The 25,988-nt window shown below is 44.8% G+C and overlaps 1 protein-coding gene across 5 annotated transcripts in view; it reads right to left on the bottom strand.

Moving 5' to 3' along the window:
• The window catches only part of SLC39A14 (solute carrier family 39 member 14), a 138,790-nt gene that overhangs the window by 29,810 nt on the left and 82,992 nt on the right, over positions 1-25,988 (bottom strand). For 4 of the 5 annotated variants that reach the window (XM_069214028.1, XM_069214025.1, XM_069214027.1 and 1 more), the window contains 5 exons: positions 16,201-16,387; positions 10,038-10,207; positions 9,334-9,456; positions 7,215-7,403; positions 6,356-6,563 (listed from right to left, as the gene is read on the bottom strand). In XM_069214028.1, the coding sequence (XP_069070129.1) occupies positions 6,356-6,563; positions 7,215-7,403; positions 9,334-9,456; positions 10,038-10,207; positions 16,201-16,387 (877 nt within the window). Of the gene's footprint in view, positions 1-6,355; positions 6,564-7,214; positions 7,404-9,333; positions 9,457-10,037; positions 10,208-12,614; positions 12,785-16,200; positions 16,388-25,988 lie in introns of all 5 variants that reach the window. The other variant, XM_069214026.1, reaches the window with a different exon arrangement.

The following is a 25,988-nucleotide window of genomic DNA, read 5'->3' as shown; positions in this document are numbered from 1 at the left end:
AGACTCTTGGTGCTGTCGTTATTCCGAATGGCAACACTTTGAATTGGTAATGTATTCCTTCGAATACGAACCTTAGGTATTTCCTGTGCGAGGGATGTATCGGTATATGGAAATACGCGTCTTTTAGATCTAACGTTGTCATGTAGTCTTGCTGTTTCAGTAGTGGTATTACGTCTTGTAACGTGACCATGTGAAAGTGGTCTAATTTGATGTAGGTGTTTAGTGTTCTGAGATCCAATATTGGTCTCAGACTTTTGTCCTTCTTCGGTATTAGAAAGTACAGTGAGTAAACTCCTGTGTTCTTTTGTGTTTTTGGTACTAATTCTATTGCGTCTTTTTGCAGTAATGCTTGAACTTCTAGCCCTAGAAGGTCTATATGCTGTTTGGACATCTTGTGTTTTTTCGGTGGGACGTTTGGAGGGAGTTGGAGAAATTCTATGCAATAACCATGTTGGATAATTGCTAAGACCCAAGTGTCTGTTGTTATCTCCTCCCAAGATTTGTAGAACTGGCTTAGTCTTCCCCCCACTGGTGTTGTGTGAAGGGGTTGAGTGACTTGTGAGTCACTGCTTGTTTTGAGGGGTTTTGGGCCCTTGAAATTTTCCCCGGTTTCTTGGGAATTGGCCCCCTCTGTATTGGCCCCGAAAGCCTCCCCTTTGATACCGTCCCTGGTAGGTAGACGGTGTTGTTTGTGAGGTGCTGGCTTGTGTGGCTTGACCTCGAAACCCTCCTCTGAAAGTAGTTTTGCAAAATGTGCCAAATGTGCCTCTGCCCTGCGGGGAATAGAGTGCGCCCATGGCTTTAGCTGTGTCAGTGTCTTTCTTTAATTTTTCAATTGCAGTGTCCACTTCTGGTCCAAACAATTGTTGTTCATTGAACGGCATATTGAGCACTGCCTGTTGTATCTCAGGTTTGAAGCCGGATGTGCGCAGCCATGCGTGCCTCCTTATCGTTACAGCAGTATTTATAGTTCTTGCAGCTGTATCTGCTGCATCCATAGAAGAACAGATTTGGTTGTTGGATATGTTTTGTCCCTCTTCAACCACTTGTTTTGCCTGTTTTTGGAATTCTTTGGGGAGGTGCTCGATGATATGCTGCATCTCGTCCCAATGGGCTCTGTCATATCGCGCTAAGAGTGCCTGCGAGTTGGCGATGCGCCACTGATTTGCAGCTTGTACTGCAACCCTTTTCCCGGCTGCATCAAACTTTCGGCTCTCCTTGTCTGGAGGTGGTGCGTCGCCTGATGTGTGCGAGTTGGCTCTTTTACGAGCTGCTCCTACGACAACTGAATCTGGTGTCAGTTGTGATGTAATAAAAGCAGGATCTGTGGGGGGTGCCTTGTATTTCTTCTCCACCCTTGGGGTTATTGCTCTGCTTTTAACTGGCTCCTTAAAGATTTGTTTAGCGTGCCTTAGCATTCCAGGGAGCATAGGAAGGCTTTGATAATTGCTATGGGTGGAGGACAGGGTGTTAAAAAGGAAGTCATCCTCGATAGGCTCTGAATGTAGCGATACGTTATGAAACTCTGCTGCCCTAGCTACCACCTGAGCATACGCTGTACTGTCCTCAGGTGGTGAGGGCTTAGTGGGGTACGACTCAGGGCTATTGTCCGATACTGGGGCGTCATAGAGATCCCATGCGTCCTGGTCATCTTGGCTCATGGTGGTATGAGCTGGTGATTGTGACGGAGTCTGTGCCGGTGATATAGGAGTTGCCGGTGGTGGAGTTACCTTCTTCACCACTTTTGCTTGTGGTGTTTTTTCTTGTTGTTGGAAATCTAGTTTCCTTTTTCTTCTGATTGGGGGAAGGGTGCTGATCTTCCCTGTACCACTTTGTATAAAGATCCGCTTTTGCGTGTGATCTACAGCTGTTGTTTGTAATTCCTCCTCAAACCTGTGTTTTTGAAGTTGGGAGAACAGTGATTGTTCCTCTGAGTAGGAACTGGCTTTCGGTTGCTGGGCGTTTTGGCACCGAAACCGTGTCTTTTGTTGTTTTCGGCTCCGAAGAGATTTTCCTCTTTTTCGGTGTCGTACCTTCTTGGCGTCGACCATCTTCGGTGCCGCTATCCCTGTGCCGAGCAGCTTCGGTGCCGCTGTCTCGGTGTCGACCCTTTTCTGCGGCAGTATCTCGGTCCCGAGATTGCTGCGTGCCTGTGTCTGGACCGGAGTCGGACGATCTCGGCACCAGCTCGCCCTTTTTCGGTGCCGATGGGCGGTCACCTACTTTATGGGTTGAGCCATGGCCTGTCGGCAGTGGCGTCCCCTGGGCTTTGTCTGTTTTTCTCTGTGATGCTTGTTTCGACGTCTTACTCACGGTTTCTTCGACGTCGAATTCTTCGGAATCGGATTCGTGGATGGAGAATGTTTCTTCTTCTCCCTCTTCCTCGAACCGTTGTTGTCCTGTCAGCGTGGACGCCATCTGCAACCTTCTGGCTCTTCGGTCTCGGAGCGTTTTTCTCGACCGAAACGCTCGACAGGCCTCACACGCTTCTTCTTTGTGCTCGGGTGACAGGCACAAGTTACAGACCAAATGTTGGTCTGTATAGGGATATTTACTGTGGCATTTAGGACAGAATCGGAACGGGGTCCGTTCCATCAGTCTCGATGTTGCATGCGGTCGGGCCGACCAGGCCCCGACGGGGGATCGAAATTACCCCGAAGGGCTACCGGAGCTCTTCAAGATTCGGTGTCGATTCCAATCTAACCCGATACCGAACGAAACAATACCGACGAATTTTCCGTTGATTCTGACTAACTTTCCGACCCGAAACACAGAGCAAAAAGGAACACGTCCGAACCCGATGGCGGAAAAAAAACAATCTAACATGGAGTCGACGCCCATGCGCAATGGAACCAAAGTAGGAGGAGTCCCTCGGTCTCATGACTCGAAAAGACTTCTTCGAAGAAAAACAACTTGTAACACTCCGACCCAACACCAGACGGCGGACTATGTACAGCATGTGTATCTGCAGCTACACATGCCACCGAACATATATATATATATATATATATATATATATATATATATATATATATATATGCATGCCAGGGAGCATCAGAAGAAACTGAAAATCCCTATGTGTTGATGTTAGGGAGTCAAATAGAAAGTCTTGCTCAATGGCGTCCCTTTGAAGGTCAACACTATGAAAGGTGACAGCTTTAGCAATCACCTGTTGGTAGGATGTAGTATCCTCTGGCAGTGAAGGATCATGCGGGGTATAGCTCAGGATCCGTAGAGATCATAGGATCCAGGGTCCTGGTGTGTGTCACCTAATTCTCCCCTAGTGAATAATGATGAACCCTGTGATGTAACATCTGCTGCAGTAGGAGAGGTGGGTGAATGAGGAGGGGTTGAAGGAGGAGGAGAGGAGAGGTAGTTGGTGGGGGCATTGAGGGAGGAGGAGGAAAAGGAAAAGGCTTATGAATGGAGGTAGTAGTTTCCTTGGACTTCTTCAGAGGTGGTGATGTGTCCAGTGCCTCCTAGAAAGAACATTTTCTCTTGGAGAAAACAGGCGGGAGGGGGCAGTGATGCTCCCTGTACCCTATTGGAAGTGTAAGTGGTGCTGACGAGCGTTCATAACCTCTAAAATGGGTTCAACAGGAGATGGAGTGGATGAAGATGGACTGAAGCCTTTCACTTCCGAAGAAGTTGAATACCTTGTTTTCACCACCAAAGTTTTCGATCTGTGCTCTTTCACTGGTAACAAAGCTGAGGTGGTGGTTGTTCAGTGCCAAGGTTCAAGGTGGAAGGAGACCGCTGTTTTGGACTGAAGATGTGGAGGTCGACCCCGAAGACACTGACTTTGTCTTGGCGATTTGTGGTGCCAAGCCAGTAGGCAGGGCTCCAAGCCAGCTTTTTGGATTTGACCATGGCAACAGTACTCACAGGTCGTGCTGGCTTGACTTTTTGACTTTCAATGTCCGAATTTACGTCATAGTGAGAGTCCTAGCTGGAGAAGACCCCCCTCCCCTCTTGTTTGGGCTCCTCCTAGGTGTGCTCCTCCCCGAAGATGTCCAGAGTGCCTTCCGGAGTCACGTTCGCCATCGTTAGTCATCAAGCCCTTTAGTCCCGAAGCATCTTTTTCAACCTGGTAGGATCTGCAGGAGTCGCAGGTGGCTTCTTGATGGTTGGGGGAGAATAACAGGTTACACACTAGATGTTGGTCAGTGTGCGGGAACTTGGAGTGGCACAGAGGACAGAATAGAAACGGGTACATTCCATCTGCACAGCATGCTGGTCGGTGCCATACGCTGAGGTAGGCCCGAATGGGCGGAGTGAACCGAAGGGCATTCGGTTGGTTCCTGGACCGACAGAGTGAGATGAACGCGATAGTAAGAAAATGCGATCCAAAACAATAATATTGATTTTAAGAAATAGGAAAGAAAGGTTTTGAAACTGGAGCAAAGGGAGAATGGAGAGAAGAGACACGCCCGAACCCGATGGAGGAGAGAAAATAATCTAACAAAGGACTCGATGCCCAAGCGCAGTATCATTGAGAAGGAGTCCCTCGACCCCATGATTCAAAAATGCTTCTTCGAAGAAAAACAACTTGAAACACTCCGAACCCAACACTAATGGCAGAAGCACGCAAAGCATGTGTATCTACAGCCACACATGGCATCGAACACTTTGCTTCCCTCCATTTCAGCTTTGAAGATGCCAAAGGCTTATAATTTCTCATCATAGTTTCATGCAAGTGTGAATTGTGGGGCAAGGATGCCAAATTTCAAGGTGCTTTGAGTTGCAATTTGTACACTTGAACTTCAGCTCTACAGATGTCCAAAAACATTTCAGTGTTTTAGAACATCCCATTCACCTCATATATAGAAAAAAAAAAAGTAATCCTCTTCATCCAGAAACGAGTTGCACATTGTTCTCACATGTGCCAACATCTTATCTCACAAGTGGAAAAACCTTCTCATCTAATGGAGTAGCTCTCCACGCCCACCTGCTTTTTGCGGCACATTCTACATCACTTGTGGAGCAAACCCTGGTCTTAATGTGCACACTGAACTCACCTTACAAAGTAAACCATTCTCATGGGAAATGTCCGGAATGACGACTCCGGAACAATGATTACGCTGTTAACGCAAGCGGAACCACGCTTGCATTAACAACAATTCCCTTTTTCTCTGCCATAGTGGTTGCATGGTTAAGGCAGAGAAAAAGGAAGAGTGCACTGGGAGAGGATGTGATCAGGTAAGTGGGGCTGGGGCAGGGCTGGGGGTAGATTTTAGGGTTGGTGAGGGTGGATTAAGGGCTTTGGGGCAGGGTGTCGGGGTAGTTTTTTTTGGGGGGGGCAGGGGTATCGGAGTAGCTCTGGTTTTTAGGGGTGGGAGGATCGGGCAGTTTTGTTTTTGGGGTGGGGGGTCAGGGTACTTTTGTTTTTGGGGGTGGGGCAGGGTAGTTTGGTTTTTGGGGGTCCGGGGATCGGTTAGTTTGGTTTTTGGGGGTGGGGGATCAGGGCAGTCTGGTTTTTGGGGGTATTGGGGTAGTTTTGTTTTTGGGGATGGGGTAGAGTGGTTTTTAGTGGTGAGGGGGATCGGGATAGTTTTGTTTTTAGGGGTGGGGTGGAGGGGGGAAATCTGTTGTTTTTAGGGCAGGTAGGGGAGGTCGGGGAAGGGTTTAGGCATTTGTGGTAACAACGCAGTCGTTGTTCCAACCGTGTTGTTCAGGCATGAGTGGTTCCAGCATTCGTTGTTCCATCATACATTCATTCTCATAGATGTTGTATGCCTTCACTTCACTATTAACACCCGTTATCAGTATCTAGAGACCAGGCAAAAAGGTAGAGTACATTGAATAGGTGTAGTAACTATTAGCCATCGGTGTAGAACACTATCCTTAATTTATACTGATCACCATCTTCATCATATATACATAGGCACGGCACCTACTCCTCCCCGCTTACTGGCAAGAACACCCTCCTCACCTCAGTCGGAACATTTGCTGAATATTCAACACATGCAGCCGAACCTCATATATGCTGCACCCCCTGCCTAATACATATATTATGCCCTCTACATAAAGCACACCTCCCAAATGCTGTATGCCATTCTTAATGGATACATGTAGAAAATCTTCCTTCTCACTTCATAAAAGCAGCACACCTTCTGTCTTACCTCATATGTACAGTACACCCCCTAACGTCATACATGTTGCATTTCTTCCTTCCTGACCTCAGGCTTGCTCATATCCCCTCATTCTCATGCCATTCACATATCGCCTCACTTCAATCATACAGTCTATACATTTTATCTTTCCCCTTCCACGTGCTATAGGTGCACTCTATTCCACCTGTCTGCAAATCATTTGCAAAACCTTTTTAGATCCCGGGAAAAAAAAAAAATCATACCCAGCTCATGAGGAAACTCTTCACACAGGATGGCAACAGACGTGCTGATGCCCTGGAAGACAGAAACAGTGAAGGAGGCCCCAATTGCAAGGCCATCGATGAAGTTGTGAAGTCCATCACTGAGAGTAATCATCCAAGCCAAAGTGGCGATGTCAGAGTAGCGTATACCTTTTAGCCAGTAGCAGGCACCCTGAGAGCCCGGCAGATCCTACAAGGAAAACCAGAAACAGTCATATGATAAACAGGCACCAATGACATCCACACCTGGCCAGCACAAAGAAGAACACAGCACAGGCGCCACACATGGTAAGGATAGCAGATGGACATCAATGAGATTTAGAATAGAACATGGGCAGAGGGGACAGGGGAGGAGCATACACACCGCAGAAGGCATTGATGGTATACTACTTTAAAAAATGGCAAGGACTGCATAAAGACACAGAAGAGATTGCATAGGTTAATCAAAGGTGGCACGGATGGTGCATTGAGAAACCAGAAAGGCAGTGATAAGACAGGGCATTCTTAGAGTAAAAATGACACATGGTACCCCGATGAGAGGAGTCGCACAGACACTGCAGGCAGCAAAAATAGACCTTACAGGAAACAGAACACATCAGTGTGGAAAGGATTGGTAAAAGATCATCACAGGGAGCCAGGGAGACAAACTTTCAACAGACAATGGAAAAAAAAAAAAAATCCATGTCAAATTACATAACAACCCTAAGCGTAAACCTTGGTGTCTTCTTAGTACTCTTTCTACCAACCCTTTTCACAATTGAGGGGTCTAAAAGTACATTTGCTAGCAACACTGCAGCCACTCCTCAAAGAACTGGAATCGTCTTGTCGCACTCTGGCTCACCTGTACTGAAAGGGATCCTACGATGACCTTCCCATCACCTACTGGACTCTTCATCTCGGATTCACTGGCATGCAGCGCCAGAATCATGTGATCCATGTCTCCATTCTGCAACTTCTCTGTCACTCCTTCCTCCTGGTCTTTCTTGGAAGCAGGGCCCTCAGGTGTGTAGTGGCTGTGCCCGTGATTGTGCTACAAGCAAAGGAAAAGGTTATTGGAAAGTTACATGGATCACAGAGAGAAGATTTTTCAGAAGAACATAGCAGTTCTTAGGCGGCAAGACAAAGGAAAGCATCACATACCTAGAGATGACTACATTAAAATATAGTGAAAAGGAAAGAAAATGAAGCTAGTGGTGCTGGGCTGCAAACTACAGACACCTGAGGATGCAACACAGGGGCTTAAGTTCCGAATATGCTGCAGATAACAGACGAGGGGTTCACCAGAGGAAATTACAACTAGAAAGCTTATCTGTAAATTGTCATGCAGGTCAAAGATCAAGGTTAAAGGAACAGGAAGACACAGACTCTAGTTCATGTCTCACAAGAGAGTTAGTTGTGATGGGATGAAAGGGGCGGATTAAATTAAACTAGAATCAAGGAGGAGACATTAATTAAATGTGGATAGAAGCTTTTGAGAAGGACTGGCGAACATAATGAATGAGTGTTCTTGGTGAGGCTGAAACAGAGAGAAGTTGAAATGTTCTTCGTTGGGAGGAAGGGTTGATGTCAGCCTTGAAAGGCTGTGAATTTTTTTTTCCAGAGATGTATTTGGATGACAGAAATTGCTGATTATCTGCAAAGATTTGACAAACCAAGAAAATGCGGCCTCCTTTATGCGTTTCTTTCCAATGAAACTCCTCTTTTGGTTAGGTTTATACATCCCAGTGTAAATGGTCATACTCTAGCACACCTGCTTGACCTCAGAGCTAAAAGAGGTGGGTGGCCATCATATGGCAACAGGCTGCAATAATGGACAGCGAAAGGGCCAAGTTTGCTGCTGCAGTCCTAATCTTAGGGAAGAGCCATATATTACGTAGCCAGGAGATCCTATGCTCAGCAGAGTAAATCTCTTTTCCATCTATGGAGCCTCTCTGCAACCTTCTCTAAAACCCATAATTATGTAATAAAAGGCACAAATAGAAAAAAAGGGTCCAGTACCAGATGTTAATGAAAAGAAAGTAGGAGGGTGGCTGCACTGTCAAGCTAAAAGGTTTGCGCTTTGGGAGTGGTTTACTGAGCAGGTGATCCCGGAATAGCTTGAACGCGCCTATTTACGAGAATCGGCGCATCTTCAAACCAGTACGGAGGAATAAGAGATGGTAAGAGCAGCTACAAAATTTGATAAGCAGGTAATATAAACAAGTTATTGATTTGGGACTACTCTGCCTGTTTCTAGCTAAACATACCACTCCAACCAAGACACTTCAAAACGGCGTCTGAGGCAGGCGTGGGTTCTTAGGATTACAGGGCTCTGCTCATCCACTCGAATCATTTTATACATGTATGGCATATCGGTATTGCCTACCAATATGGTAGATGCTTAGAACTAATAATTTGTATGGATGCTCCAGCGGCTGATCCATTGTTTTGTGGATATTTCCAGCTACTAGTGGCAATATTAATACAGGAGCAATCCTTTTCAGAGCAACTTGAAGGCAGCAGAATGTCATATAACTAACCCCTATTTATTGAATTTTTAGAGAGCGCCACGTGTTTGCTAAAACACATCTAGGGCAGTGGGTACATACAGACGGAGAAGTCAACATTGTTTGAGTTTTCCCAGTGTGTAATTAAGCACTCTATCATGCAGTTGCTCAAGACATCTGGACTGTAGCTGGATAAGGTTCCCCTGCATCACTGAGGCCTCTAGGGAGGAACTACAGTTAAAAGAAATCTTTAGAGAAAAATACAGAGTAACAGCTAGAGAGTCCTCTCTGTGAGGCATTTGAAGTATGGGGATGGTTAGGTAGTAAGGGAAGCTGGAAGAAAGACTGTGGCAGAAAGATGCAGAGACTGAAGAGAGTGTGCAAAAACAGTTTGAGAAGAGGCATGGAAGGTTAGGCGATGTGTCCTGAAAAAAGGTGAAAGGGAAGGCCCTTCTTCTCAAAGCTAAACCTTACCTCATCCTTCTGCTTCAGAATCATCTTTAGAACTTTCTCAGTGAAGAAAAAAAGGTAGAAGCCTCCAAAGACCACTGCAGACTTGGACACATAATAGTCCTCTAATGGGTTAAATCCAAATGCCTGTGGAGTAGCAATAGTAAAATCTGTAAGAACATCTTTTGCTTTTAAACCCACACCCCATCAGAGTGCAAAGATTTCACTTCCACCCCAAACGACCATTCTACACTGCCCCCTGTTGTGTCCTAAAACTTCCATACATACTAAGGGGCACCCCATCCAGACCCAATAACCCATAAAAACCACCCCTTTTATCTATGCCTTCCAGATACACTTCATCCAAACATAGAAGCCTTATTGCAGTTCCACTCTGTCCCTAAGGAATCAAAACTCCTACTTTTAATGATCCACATCCTGCTCTCTCCCAAACTCCCCTGAAAGATCTGGTTTGTAGGGCAGGTGGTACATTAAGCCAAGGGCAAGGAGCAGCAATATACACAGTCCAATAAGTGCATTACTCTAGTGCACTGTAACTACCTATCCATTCCTTTCAACAAATCAATACATGCATCAAGCCACAATGGGGTGCCCCACCTGCAAGCATCCCCACTTTAGGGACTGTCCCTGCCTCAATCATCACACTATCCCCTACTCTCTGCGTTAATCCTGGAATTCACAGGTGAGGGAGACGGGGATGTGCCTACCTCTGGGATCAGCTGAAAGAGGGCATTGGAGTAGAGGGTGCCGATCGCCAGGGCTATGAAGTAGAGCAGCAGCCGCTTGTAAAACCTTTTCTTCATGAAGGGGACGACACTGGCTCCAACCAGTGAGCAGAGAGAAATAAGGGTCACACAGAGGAAGCCGTAACCCCAAACTGCGTACAGAACCCCGCACCCACCCTTCACAGTCCCACCAAGAGGAGCCCATAGGGCAAGATTAACAGATCCAGGTGAAGTAGGCAGATTCCAGAGATAAAGTATCCAGAATTCCAGGGGAAAGCAGAGATTCCAACACCAGAAAGAGAGAAAGGGAGACATCTGATTAGTGATTTTGCAATACTTGCATTGTAGATAAAGACATAAAGATGATACGCAGAACAGTCCCGGAACTAAAGGCTTAGGTTTGAGGCAAAAGGTAATGGGCAGCTGCTCCAGCTCTTAGGCTACTGGAAAGGGCAGCACCCACAGATTCACAATGTGAGTAGGGGAAGGGGAATTAATCTTTGGAGAAGCGTATGGTTCCAGGACTGTGCCGCACTTACAGTTCATTGAATTCCTGTATGAAGGCACCTGCTCCAGCCTCAAGGCTCCGACTACTTACACGAGGAGGGTAAGGCCTGCTAACTGACCCACAGCTTTCCAGGAACGCAGGGAGGGACAGAAAGCCAGGACTAAAAGGGGTTGATGGGAGCTAGAACAGAAGCCCTATATTCTGAGGTATCCGGTGGGCGCGAGAGGGTTCACCCATAACAACCCCTTTGAGTATCATACCTTTGTATTTATTCTTTCTCCACCTTTACCAGACGTTGCCTGGTTCCATTTCCAGACAGTGTAGATGTTCTGGAAGGACGCTCCCTTCCACGGGGTACCTGTGTGGCATTAGAGGTGCACACTCATACGAGTGAGAGAGTCCTTTAAATAATGACAGTAGGTTAACTGTTCAAGAGTCTACCTGCAATTTAGCTCTTACGTACAATGTCGGGGAGATCAAAGTGTAGCATTCCTGTGGGTAGGTCATAGTTTACCATGGGGTTCAGCTTATGGTCTTGCAATTTGCCCTTCTTGGCTCTTACTCATTGCAACTTACTCTAGAAGACCCCGTTTTGGTGATCAGACTAACGCAGCCAGTCCGTGGCAGAATAGCGGCTTCTTTTTGGTGGGCCTGGTGACTATATAAAGTCTCCAGGCACCTCTATCAGTCAAGGATTAGATTACAGCACAATATTTCATTATCTGCCTGTAGTAGCATCTACTGATAAACATTCTTGCACTCGGGTATCTTTGTGCAGGTGGTGTCTCTTATTGAATGAAACAGCCACGACTGCTGCGAGTACACAATCAGGGAAGGCGTTTGTGTTCACTGTCTGTTTTGAAAAATGCTTTTTATTGCCTTCGCACACTCAAAGTGATGTCAAGGGCAAACTCAAGATGTGGTCTCATAATAGGCCATTAAAATAGGGTCTAGGTGCTATCTCGGATCCAGTGGATGAGGAAGGGGGCTCATTAAGTGAATAAGGAGCCTTGGAGATCAAGAAGCAGGTGCGAGTTCCTTTGATAAATAACATTTGATACCCATCAAGATTATTAAAACCATAGTAAATGACAATTAGAACACTAAAATTACAATATGAGAAAGCAATAACAAATCATACATTTCTGGAATTTAAGAAAAGTACAAATTTAAATCAGACTTTCCATTAGGTAAAGAGGAAAAGGGCATGCATAGAAGAAGGGCAAGAGGAGAACAACGAAAACAAAGTTTTTTTTTTTAATAAACAATGTTTATGGAATACTCCTCTAGCTACAGACTTCCCAGATTAAGAGACAATTACTGAGATTTAGAGAAAACCATGAGACCCAGATAACATTCTTTATAATCCAATAAGAAAGGAGCTGAAGGTGGGAATGAGTGAGAAAGGGCTTGTGTAAGGAAATCAACAGACGGGCAACCAAACCCATTTCCACACGTACAAAGTCTCTGCATCCCCAAATGAAGAACCACAGTGACGGATACAGGTGGCTATCAGCGAGGAGATAACTGTGCCTACACACCACACCCCTGCCTTTACCACTTACACTAAGCCCACACACTCCCAAAGTACAATGCAAAGTGGTACAGTGATCAGAAGCAGGGCATCATAGTCTTCTTCTTTTGGGGATGCAGAGGCCCAGAAAGTATGGAATGGGATGAGACGAATACTCAGGGTGGTAACATTCCATTACCTCCAATACTCTGGAGTCTCTGCATTCCCTGAAGGTAAGGACAGATGTTCGTGATGACTTAGAGTAGGTCATTGGCAGAGGTGCAACACTACCGTCCTACATAACCGGGTAGCTGCTGGGATTCCCTTAGGTGAAGCAGTCCTATACTAGGTACGTTAGGGCACAGACCCAGGGCAACATGGCTCCTGCAACATGACATGCTAGAGGGTATCACTGAGGTTACACAGCTGAGAGACTCAGGTTCCTCCCTGCCTCCCCTCCTCCTACACTAAAGAGCTTCGACAGGTTTCAAAGGGCCCACACCACATAAAATATCCAATCTCTTCCCATCTACTGCACCTCAGGGAGGAGCTGGAAAAGCGCAGTAGAGAAGAGTGTGCCGATGGACAATGCGATGAAATATAGGAGAATCCACCGGAAAAAGGACTTCTTGGTGCATGGCACGACGAAGACTCCCAGGAGCGAGGCCAGGTTTACCACAGTCACAGTGAGAAACCCAAACCCCCACACTGTGGAATAAGAAGAGATAGGGGGTTACAACACTACCCGGGGGACCACAGAGCAGCAGAAGCAGCACAGGCGGGCACAAAGTAGCAGACATTGATCATGTACAGGAGTCACAGATGAAAGAGGGGTTAGGATTGCATGTAAGCATCAGAAGCTGGGACTGCGGTGACTTCAAGACAGAAACACAGCATTTACAACAACGGACGGGGGTGCAATAAAGCCCAACTAAATTGACAACAAAAATCATTTTGCAAAAATAATGCCAAAGTGAGTCCTAACGATGAAATGCCACAAACAGAGACAGGAAATATGTGCTACCACCACCCACAGGCAAAATGCCACCATCACACACAGTGTAAACCTCCACTACATGCAGAGGAAACTCAATCACACACAGAATCTCAATGCAAGCATGGAAAATGCCTCCTCCAATATAGCGAGGCAAAACGCCACGCACAAAGCATTAAATGCCAGCACACTTGGGTTGAATGCAGAAAAACTGCAAACACCAGTGCGAGTGAAATCTGTCTTCCTCTACTGGCAAATCGACTGTTCTACAATTTTGGCTTTAGTCGAGAAATTACTCCGGTACAAAGGCTGAGCCACTAATGCCTTATTCGTCTAGACATATCTTTCAGTGTCGTATCCTGTCTCCAGAACGGGCTGGGAGTTACAGAACTGTGACAGCTTACTGATGTCAGGTCTGGACAATGATAGGTTTGTGCTTCTCTGCGGTCGTTGAACAATCGGAGCTACAAAACCCCACACTGCTCTTGCTTTCCTCAATACAGTTTTCCACATTTCAATTGTTTGGTCTTCATGTCTCTTTGACAAGTACCATGCGGATTATCACAGAGAGTAATAAGTCCTGTTGGGACAGCCCTGCAAATTGGTCATTGTTGATCATGGAACTGGAACAGAGTTTGATGTGTTTTCACCTTTGGCAGTAACTTTACAGCAAATTAGACCTTTGTTGTAAAGAAGGAGAGACTGACCCCACCAGCAGAAGCCACAAATCAGCTATAAGCAATCAAGGGTTCCCCAGTGGCCTTTTATCTGTATCTTACCCTCAATAAACCCTTCAGTGTAAATGAGATCTTTACTTGGGATTCTATGTGGAACACTTCAGTTGGTATCTACTGCCCTGCTGTACGCTGGCTTAAAGAGTAAGATTATTCCACTAACAGAACCAACACCCGCTTAAACAGAGTCTCATCCAGAATTTTTTTGATGAACCTTTGTTTCGCAGTTCTTAATTGGCAACTCTACATTTTTTTCATAATGTTGGGTTATACTTATACTTCTCAGATTCTTTAACTTAAGCATCCGGTCTGCATTTTATCCATTGGTTTGTCCTCATAATGACTTGCTTTGTTGAACAGGGACTTCATGTAGTTACCAGAAAAAATAACTGGAGGACTGTTTAGCCGTAATAAATCTAGTTTCTTTTGACGCAGGATAGGATTGATCATAATAATTTCTTCAATTTCAGATTTTATGCCATCAACTGTACCAAGCGTCATCATCGATACTGATCTTTTAGCTGCCAGAAAAGTGTATATATAAGTCTTTATTCATAGGTTCATAGATACATTCGAAGAGGATTGTCGAATGTAGAGCAAAGCACTGCCATTCATTGGTTCATAGATACATTAGAAAAATTGCCGAATGTGGGTCAATAACAACAGCCTGTTTTCTATGAACCTATGAATAAAGACTGAACATTCGGCACATCATCAAGTTCTTTCGCAAGTCTCTTTTCCAATTATCATATTGCTTACATTTTCGCCCAATCATTGAGAAACCTGTTTCAAGATTTTCTTTCCTCTGTAGAATCATTTACGTGGGCTCTAATCCTCTACTAGTTTTGGACTCTTCAAAAAGAAGCCTTTAACTAACTGATAAGGGGTGCAACAGCTTTCCAGCTGAGGAGTCCAAACTCTTTCTGGACGCGGTACTTGGTGGCAGTAGGGTTTCAGTCACTCCCAGCTGGACTGTTCTTATAAAGGAACAAAGCTTCAATACTGCATAAAGGGTAAGTGCAGCAGCTGGCACTATACTCAAAATGATATCACCACACGCAGAACAAAAATGCAACAATCACACGCAGGGTAAACACCACCAGAGTATATAGAGAAAACACCAACGCATGTGAGCTCCATGGGAGCAGGTCAGAAAACCACTAACTAAGCACACATCATGTTCACATACACATCAGAGACAACTGTTCAACTAATGCCACGTGGAGAAAGAAAAAAAAAGGAGAAAATGCACTACTCTGTTGTGCAGGAGGTATGGACCACAGAGACACCTTTCCTCTGAGCACAGGGTCTGCAAGCAGCGGAAGTCACTGTTACAAACTGCAGGGATAGAAACAAGGGATACGATTTCCATGCAACAGCCCAGACAGGGAAAGCCACTACTGCCATGCTCAGAGGTAAAACAAACAGGGATGCTACTACCTCTACGTGCTGGGATACAGGAAAAGCTCTTACTATTGTCAAGTAAGGTGCAGGCAAAGACAGACTACATTGCCACACAAACTGAAGGGATTGCAGGCAATGAAAGTCAATAGCTGGACATGAAGAGGTACATGAAACGGAAGTCACTACTGCCACATGCAGGAGAAGCCATCATGGTCATGTGCAGGGAGTACAGGGGCAGGGAAGCCACTACGGCCACATGCAGGCAAACAGACTGGCCAGCACCTGCTGCTGTGTGTTAACTCAGAAAAAGGCACGGTGGAGCGTGTTCCGGATTCAAGTCTCCCTCCAGGTCTGCCTCCAGCAAGAACACCCCAACTCCACAGCTTCAAGCAAATCCTTTAGTTCTGCTGCTCCTACGTTCGGTGCTTTCTCTCTTAAAATTTGGCCCAACTAGTAATGGACAAACTTCCCAGAAATAGCAGAGGAATTTAGTCTCCTATTAAAAAACCTCCATTGCCTGGTGGTCTTCAAGTTACAGCAGTAGAATTCAATCATATGAGCTACAAAGGACAACAGCGAATTACACCGATCAACACTTTCTAGTGACAGCAAAGCAGCCCATACTGCCTCGGTTCTCTGGGTCAAGTAATTGGCGCTGTCTCGTATAAGACTCAATTTGTTTAGAGTACGTCTTTTGGCATAGCACCTCCTCTCCGCTTATGTAGTTGGCTTTCACACAGAGAATGTTGAACAATGACAATTTATCACGTCACAAAGGTACACTTGAGGGGGTGACAATGCAGTTTCGAAACTTTGTAAAGGCTGGTAATAACTAGGAAATCATCAACAATCTGCTTGTGCCACAAAACAGCAAAAAGGAAGGATGGGGCAAAGGCAGCTTCCTGAATTTTGCCCTGCAGTGCCTAAAGAGGTAGGGCTGTACGCTCACACGGAGGACAGATCCTGCTTCCAGGCTGTCCAAATCACCTCACCCTCAGCTGAGGTTGGCTTTCCTTCCTCTGTCCTCTCATTTTCTTCATTCTCCAGGTTCTCAGCTGTGCACGCCCGAGACTCCAACTGCTGCAGGATGGTGGGACAGAAACCCTGGAGTACTGGCCCATCAATGCGAGAGCCCGCACTCAGATTGTGGACAGTGAAGATCTCTGAAGAGCTGAAACACTTTAAAAAACACAGTGTAAATATGCAATGTATACTGTTAGGACTTAGAATAGATGGATATCAACAATTTATCAAAATGAAACCCAGCATTGCCTCCAAACCAAAAGAATAAAATGAACTATGTTGAATCTGTCACTCTACATAGGCTGTCTCTCATGTGCAATGTGTAGGCTAGGAACTCTGTAATCTTTTGGGAAGACTGGAGCTACTTCAAAAGCCGTCAATTCAGAACTGTATGTGCTCCTATAATTTGTATGCAGTCTGCACGCTTATGTGGGTCTTTTCTGCATTAACTGCAGAACTCCTCCACCACCGTAACATTCCAGTACCCTGTACATTCTGGTTCTCATGATGGTGGAATAAATAGCAGCTGGATGCAGGTAGGTTGGTGAACGGGCTCTAAGGCCAATACCATTACACTTACAAGAGTAACATGTATTGTGCTTTCTGTGAAGTTAAAATGCACTTCTTATGCTTAGAGGCAAAGCAGAGAGACATATTAGTAGACACCATGAGAGGGGCTGTCATTGTGATGGCACCCAAGCCTCAAATAAACCCGACAGAGCTCAGCTCAGACCGACTGCTGTCTATATTAAATGTAGATATGATTTTTTTATTAACATATTAGCTAATAGATTGCTTCCTAGTACTGGTGCCCTGATCCACGAAGACCAATGCATCTTCATTCCAGGCTGCAACATGCTCATGAATATCAGACGGTTCAGACATGTAGGGCCTCAATGAAAGACTGCATGGGGGCCTACGCCCTGGTGGTGCTAGATGTTGAAAAGGCGTTTGACTCCCTTGATTGGGAGTATGTCTTTGAGATCCTTTGTGTGATGGGATTCGGAGGGAATTTTTTGAAATGAGAAGAGCACCTTTTTAATGATCTGATCGCCAGAATTCAATCAGGTGGGACAACATTGAGTAGCTGGAGAGTGGAGTGGGGGGCGAGACAGAGGTACCCGCAACTGCCTCTGTTATTTGCAATGTCAGTACAACCAGTAGCGATAAAAGTGTAGCAGGAAATGCAACTATGAGGAATACAGGGGGCTGAAGTGATGCATGTGTTGTCCCTTTAACCAGATGATGCCTTTGTGTACCTAGCTCAACCCAGACAGTATGTCCCTGTTCTCATGCAGTATATGGAGGAGTTTGCACCTATCTCGGGTTATACATTAACAAACAAAAGGCACTGCTATGTTCATTAGTATGCCTGAAAGACACAGCATTACAACTGCCCAACCTAGGACTACCATGGAAACAGACAAAGTTCTGATACTTGGGAATACGAGTGGTCCAGCACGATGCACATAACTTGGGGAGGGTCTCAGAGTCTCCATAAGGTTTTGGAACTCTCTATCGTGTGCAGAGTGACACTAGCAAAAATGTTGTTGTACATCGTTATTTATACCTATTGCGAAACACCATGTAGCAGGACTTGAAGCCTTTTTTCCAAGAAATGTACGGCCTGTTGGTCCTACTGCAATGGGCAGGGTAAAGGGGCAGGGAAAAGACACAGGGTGCGGATGGAGGCCTTGAAATAGGATAGAGCACAAGAAGGACTGGGTCTACTGGATCTGTAACTTAACTATATTGCTGTACAATTACAGCATGGAGCGAAGTGGTGCACTTAGAGCCTGACCTGAGACATTGGACTCCTGGTGGGGATGGGAGGGTGAGTGACCGGGGTCAGTGCAGGAGGGGACTCTGCTGGTCTGTCTAATAATAAGAGAAGCACACCAGCTCCCCGACATGCCAGATGATCTATAGCTGGTAATAACATGCTTCTGCCCCATGATACACAAAGTAAAAGAAGACATTGGAATCATAGGCTGAGGTGGCGTAGACATGAAGCATGGTTATACTTTCCATGTATATACAAAATGTATGCACACTTCTGATCCAATGCTGATGAGAATGGTTTACTTGTATGAACATGAGCATATTTTTACTGTTGATTATGTTGCTATCATGTTGGATGGCTGAAAATCTAGATAAAGATATTTTAAAAAGTGACGATGGGTGTCTAGGCATGTAATGGAATCAACCTATTGTAAGTATTCTGGGGGCTTTTAACCACGCCCATCACTTTCACTCGTTTGTGGGCTTGCCTTTCAAAAATCCCTTGATGCCATTGGTAAATGCTTTATGTTTGTCCTGCCTTGGGGGTGTTTTGTTAACGCCTTGCATACTGACCCTGTAACCTGGATTATCTCACTATTGCCAATAATCTTCAGATTGGGTGAACAATTTTTGCTTTTGTCTCTCCCCTTTGTGCTCCATGGCGCGAACAGTGAAGAGCAGCAGCGGGAACTCCATCGGCAGTATTGAAACGCTGGTCACATTGTTCACATTGTTACCTAATCAGAGTCATTTCTTTTGGCTCTTCCCTTCACGCTTTCACAAAAACACTAGTAATTGATCAATGCTTTATGTAAAAAAAAAAAAGAAATATTAAATAAATGAAATTCTCAAAGGGCTCCCCAACAGAGCGGGAGAGCTGATACAACAATATTCTCTGCACTTGGGCAGCTCGCCCCATAATGCTTTTCAATCGTTCTTTTACAAAACATTTTTGCCCATAACTCAGCCTGTGGTGGTCGTAGGACAAAGGAACCACCACCAAAATGTTCATGGCAACATGCTCTTTCTGTCTACATCATCTTTGATTCCCAACACTTGGTTAGTGGGGGCCCCAAAATAATAACCCCTCCTACCATTCAGTGTCTTTCTAAGCTCCCTCATGGCTAGAACTTTTGTTTTACAGCTGAGAGTAGTTAATGTTTTAAGGCAGTGGTTCACAACCTTTTGACTCCTGAGGACCCCCAATGAATCATTACTGGAAGCCGGGGACCCCCAGCAATTTGTGCGATTTAATTTTCAAATATTAAAACAGTAATTCGCAAAAAATATAACAAGTACACACCAAACAAATACTCAAATTACTAAAGATAAAATTATTTTATATTGAAAAAATATGCAAAAATCGAAACATTTTATTGGGAAGGTTGGCGCTGCATCTCGGCAACTACCTTTTAAATGTTTGGTTTTATTTAAGAAAGGTGAATCCTCAGGTCAGATTCTAAATTTCCAGAGCGATTTCTGTTTTTATTTCTTAGGTATGCAAGATCTGAGAAAACTTTTTCACATAAATAAGTGAAGGGGAAAGAAAGTAAACCATAAGGGCCTCTCATCTCTCCCTAGCCTCTCTGTCACATGTACTTCATTTGTTTTATTGCACCTCTCACACCACTGTAGGGTGTCAGGGCACTTTACAGGGGACTACAAGGTGTAGGATTCACATGTCATCCACACTGGTAGGCATTTTCTAAGAGTGCTTGGTCCGGAGAAGCACAAACGTAAGATTCAGAACACAGTACAGTGATTAGCGATGAAGTTAGCACAGTGCTTAATTTCTAAATAAAAACGTGCCGGTGCCCAAAGCCCTCCTCCTAAACACGTGGCTGCTGCAATTAAATGTGGGTACACGGAATACTGAGGCAGCATAATCCTGAAGCTAGCTCGGGACTCTTCAATCCATATAAAGCCACTCCCTGCCATTCAGCTCACTCTAGCAGCTTTTTACTTTCTCCCTTTGTGACGCTTTTTCGTTTTTCCCTTCTTCTGTCTTTCCCATATGTGTATTTTGCTTACAGCAAATGCTTGAGGCAGAAGAATAAGCCCCGGCCCTCAAAAATAAGTGCTGGTGCTCAGCACTGGAAACAACAAGCACAAATTAAGCACTGCGTTAGCAATAAGAATGTATTTCTACACAAGCAAACCTTTTTTAGCAGCATAAAGAAAATGAAAGACTAGGAAAAAAACAACTTTCTAATTTGTGCCATGCGGTTTGCATGCAGCTCTTTAATGGCAGTTCACAGCTCACTGTGCTAGATTACGATTATGAACTGCATAGTAACAAAAGAATCTCTGTGACAAAGCAGTAACCCACTGTGGCATGCACATAAAATACTGTTCTTTGCATGATACACATTCTTTGCAGCAGGCATATTAACCATCTACGCTACCTTTGAGTCAAAACTGCCACTGCACAAAACTCCCATCTCTCTCCAGCAGATACATTAATCACTTGAGTTAGCTTGACGCTTTTATTTTTGCAATACAAGGAGCTTTGCAGTGTGTTTAAAACTGCTCAACAAAGGAAGTAATAAATATGAAAACATGCCCGCACATGTTTGTCAGAGGCCCCAGCTGGAGAAGTGCCTTCCTCCCAGCCCAGGCCTGCGGACCCCATGGAATGCGTCACGGAACCCTGGCGGTCCGCGGACCACAGGTTGGGAACCACTGTTTTAAGGGCCTCGTTTGTAATATTGTTGCAGTAGGTCTACCAGCCCTGAAAATGTGTAATGCACTACATCCTCTAGGGGCTACATATGTGTTTGTACTCCATTATTTTCTGCCATTCTGTTTTCATGAGGTTATGCCCTCTAGGGGCTAACTATATGGTTACATGACCATGTTTCTTATAAATACTATTTTTATTCTGGTGTTCTCTGGGGGCTGTTCTGACCATTACCGTCAACATACATTATTTGCAGCACTCAGAAACTCACTTCATAATGCTTTGCAGGGAATTCCTTTTACAAAACATATTTGCTCCTAACTCAGCCTTTAGTGGTCCTAGGACAATGGGACCACCTTCAAAACGTGTTCATGTGCTCTTTCTGTCTAGATCATCTCTGGGTCCCCACACTAGGTTAGTGGCAACTCCAAAATAATAACCCATCCCACCATTCAGTGTATTTGTAAGCTCTCTTATGGCTGTAAATTTTGTTTTGCACCTGGGAGTATTTTGTGTTTTAAGGGCCTTGTTTGAAAACATATTCTAGTAAGCCTACCAGCCCTTTAGTTATATGCATGGCCACTGCAATTATGTGGCAGAAAGGACCAAAGCATGTGACAGGGTTCAACAATTAATGTGGCAAAAGAAGTCTAGTTATATATTTACAATGCCAATAGCTCCAACTCAAGTAAATGTAAGAGTTATTGCATTGCAAATGCTTGTTAATCATGTAATGAATATTGGCGATTGTGGACGCTGCACTACAGTATGCCTGTCTCTTCTGCAACACGCCTTCCTCTTTCATGACTGCTTCCCATTCCCACAAGCCTTTCAGACAAAAGGGGGCTGTTAGTGCACACTTTTAGGCAATAGCTCCGGAATTAGCAGCACCGCAAAGGCTCTTTTCCTCCGATTATGGTGGCAAAAGACCCAAGGACTAGGAGTAACAGTCCTCCTACTCCTACCCTTTCTCCTCTTTCGGTGGGAGACCATAAGACTTGAGGTGGCAAACTGGTTGTACATGGAGTGGAAATGAGTGGGAAAAAAAGCATCTATCGCAGGTCCTTCCCAGAGCTTGACAATGTAAGTTGAAGATGGGCGCTCTGCCGGTCTGCATTGGTGTCTGATTGCCACAATGTGAGAGCCCATTAAAAATATGCCACGCTTGCTCACCCATTTCCACTGCCAGCCAGAAGAGATGTGGAGAAAGAGAATCCACTTGTTTTTCCTCATTGAAGAGGGCTGTTGTGTTGTCTGTGTGAATTATAACGTCTATAGATTGCACTAGTGGAATGAAGGCTTTCAGTGCACACAAAGATGAACTTCAGCTTCAACAGATTTATGTGGAGAGAACCCGAAGCTACTGCTGGGGAGGTTCCCACAGTACAGTAAGTTGCGACTATAAGTTGCACAAGTTGCAGATAGAAAATCAGTCCTACAATGAGTTGGGGGGATGATTTCACCATAGCAAGGACAGAAGTTGTCATTTTAGGTAGTTGCCAGGACCTGAGCCACAGTGGATGGTACTCAGAGATGCAGAATTAGGCAGGCAGATTCATTCACACTTTTATGTTGCAAGGAAATATTTGAAGAGATATCCCTGCAGAACCGGTTCTATTACTACTGAAAAGAGAAGGATCCATGACCTCCAGAAGTTAGTGGGGAAGTGCCTGTTCAGATGTGGTCTCGATGCAGGAGGTTGATGAAGCTGTAGATCACAACCCTTCAAAAATCACAGTGTTCCAATTATGGTATTGGAGGAAAAGAATAGCCCCTACCCTGGCAGTGAAAAGAATGCTTCCCACCCAAGTTGGGTGGGGATGACCCTGAGGAGGATGGTAGACTGAGATGTTCAAGTCACTGGGATTTCCTGGCATTTCTTGAACCTAAGGAAGGAAGGCACCTTGGTTGTTTCCCCACCCACCACTTCTATTTGTTGACTGCTATTTGCAAGCTGAGAAGAGGGAAGAGCCTGCTGGTGGGCATGAAGGTCTTGAAAAAGCCTTCACTGGCTGGAATAGAGGTTGTGATTTTGGTAGTATTACAAGCATAGCAATCAACAATTTTGCAGTCACTGTTTCTGTTTTACACTGCTGAAGGACCCTGTTTGTTGAACATGTACCTCCGGTTAACATTGCAGTAAATTATGTTCTCCTTGCGCTCTTGAATTAGGTCCTAAGATTTAAACTAGGACAGCTGGTTTATGGACAGAACGGCGTTCAAGCTTCTGGATCTATGAGGTTCTGAGGCATCAGAAATAGCTACTTAGATGCTTCTTTACAGTCACCACCACAAACATGTAGGGCTTCCTAAGACAATGACTGAAGTGTTCTGAAACCAAATTTAAATTTTGCTATTCAGTGACTGACACTGCTCAGTGTGTGGCTTTCTTCAGATCTCTTGACTTGAGGACTTTGGGCTTGGTGGCCAGAGGAGGTTGGGGTGGGAGATGTGAAGCACCCACCACAACATACATGGTGTTCTTCTTTTGGTGGGGCACCAATACCTCAATGGGTACAGCATAATACTCAAGAGGTGGCACCTGGTCTTCGCTACAGTCATTTGTATTAGTGCCCTAAACCTCAAATGGACCTCTTGTAGGAAAGACACCTTCGTGATGGATCTAGAGGATTGTCACCTACCACCAATGCCCCTTCAGGGACACCCAACAGAGGATTTAGGATTTGCAGCAATTGCAAGTCAAGTAGAACACTGCAGACCAGAGTGGACCTCCAATTCTGGGAGCCGTCCAAGGATGCCCAGTGCTGTATCATGGCTCCAGCCTTTAGATTCATGGTCAGAGTGCACAAAATTAATTTGAGCTAATGATGAAAGACAGCACAGAGGAAACCTCTGCACTTGGGTCCAATGAGAGCTGGGAGGATAATCCTAGATTCAACTGATTCAATTCTGAATGGCAGGGCTAGTTTGACTTGCCTGCCATGGAGATCACCTTCCCAGAGAACAATGACAGAGCACGGAAGAGATGGTCTGCTAGCACCATCTTAGACTCTTGGGAGCCCTGAACATGCAGCTGCATTGGGGAGACTGTCAAAAGGTTCTGCTCACTCAAAATCAAGAATAGTAGTGAGGTATATACTCTGTAGAATAACATCATTTTGCTTCTGTGGCAACTGCCATATTGGAGTCCTGAAAGGTGAACCTACCCGGTTAACAACGCCTTTCTGTGCTCATATTTCTTCCTATGACTCTTATGCTTAAGGGGTGGGGTGGAGAAGGCGGTCTGCCCAAGCAGAGGGGGACCAAGGCTTCTTTTGCTTGCATTTGTCAAAGTGCTTTGTTCACAAGCCCATTAGCCAGCTCCCTGTCAAACAGCCAACTCAACTGTGCAGGAGGAATACAGTCAGATAATGGATCAAGGTGGATAGAATATAACACAACAGTTCAACTCGCCCCACCCAGTGCAAGCTGCTGGAGTCAACAGAGCAAAGTGTGACCTGGACTCTGAGCTCTTAGTCCAAGGAGGCAGGAAGGTTTGTTTGACTCCTCTGTGAAATTGGCCTGTAGCAACATGAACAGAAAGAGAAACTTGCTCAATACAATGTGCAAGGGCAGTTTAGAATTCCCTTGCCCAGATTAGAAACTGGATGTGATGGTGCAAGAGTCTCCGAAGTCGAAGAGGGAAATATGTTTTGTAGTACTGGAGAAAACTAGTTATCTACCCAGAGATTTGACCTTTCCCAGGAACGCTTGCTCCACTTGTTAAGGGCTAGGGAAGGATGACCTTGAAACGGGAGAGTATTCCCAAATTAGGGTTCTTTGTCACCTCACCAGTAGTATGAATACCAGACACACTGAACTTACCTCTTGTGTTTTTTCTATTGTCGCTTGTGCGAAAGGTGCGGCCCTACTCTGCAAAAAACAAGATTGTTTCAGTGGGATATGAAAATGCACTGTGGTTTCAGGTCACTGGGGCACACGACCGTTGACATGATGCATACCAGGAGTAATGTAGTGCAAGGTTCTTGATCTGACCAAAAAGTAGATTCGAAAATGGAAAATAAAAACACAAAAGTGCATCCAGGGTTACAGCCTCAAGAGAGAAATTACTGAACGTGAGAAGTAAGTTCTGATTTACTTTGTTTGACAGAAAACACAGGCATGCATAGAACAAACAAATAAATATTAATGAATTAACTAAGTGTCTTCCAGTACTGCCACGAGGTGGAAGGGTCTCCAGCCCACATAGGGAAAATGGGTAGGAGTCAGGAATTGAGAGTAAAAAGAGAATAACAACCAGAAGCATTTTAAACATTCACTCTTAAATTTTGAAAATCATTTGTTTTAAGTTTATATATTTAATAAATGTTTCCCCTCTAAAGATTTCCTCTTCCTCGTCTGCTCCTAAGAAGTTAAACTTCTCTTCTGTAGTGTAGAGCATGGGGCTACAACAAGTTTGATACACATGATTTTACCTGGACAGAGCCAGACAGGAGACACTATGGGAGCAAAACGATACCCCTTCATTTAAACACCCCGAAAATTTACCTGAATCAAACCTCCTACATTTACTTGATCAGATTAAACATCAAATTCATGAGGCAGTGTGTCCTGCATTAAGGCATCTCCCCAAACATCAAATCAGCAGAGCATAATATTTTATTAAATAATGGGATAAGCAGATTGAATGGACCCCACTCAATAACTGAGTTCTAGATCAATGAAAAGTTAAAGGTTTTTATTCCAAAATTTCAAAAATGAGTGGAACAGAGTCGATGTCATGAAGGCTCTCAGATGTACATTTATATAGAGTATGCCAACGTCAGAAAATATTCTAAGTCCCAATGGACAGCAAGCGGTCGGAGAGGTTTGGCTATGGTGGTGACTGAGTAGTCACTGCCGTAGCCAAATTGAAGGTCCACCTGTGTTTAAATCGGGCAGGCGGATCTTCATGTTGGAGGTATGTTTGCTCTGTCGCAACAGAGTATACATACCACCAACATATAAATCGGGTCCTTAATCTCTCCAAAAAAGCAACAACAGTAGTTCCCAGAACATAAGAAGTGGAACAATACAAGTCATTGACTGAAAAGCAGGCAAATTAGAGTGATAAGAAATCTAATCAATGATAAGCAATAGGCTGGCAAAGAGCCAACTGTAAGGTTTTGGTATGGGCGACAAGAAGTCTTAACAACAAGACAGCATAAAACTGTCTGTAAGCGAACCTAAAAAATAGATACCCAGAAGATTGCCCTTGGACACAGAAATGCACTCAGATGGGGTTGGAGGGCCCAGAGTGAAGTGCACCATGGACATCTAATTATGTGCTGCAGT

The sequence above is a fragment of the Pleurodeles waltl genome, chromosome 11 (assembly GCF_031143425.1).
Source record: "Pleurodeles waltl isolate 20211129_DDA chromosome 11, aPleWal1.hap1.20221129, whole genome shotgun sequence".
NCBI classification, from domain to species: Eukaryota; Metazoa; Chordata; class Amphibia; order Caudata; family Salamandridae; genus Pleurodeles; species Pleurodeles waltl.
This window is presented reverse-complemented; position numbering and strand designations above follow the sequence as displayed.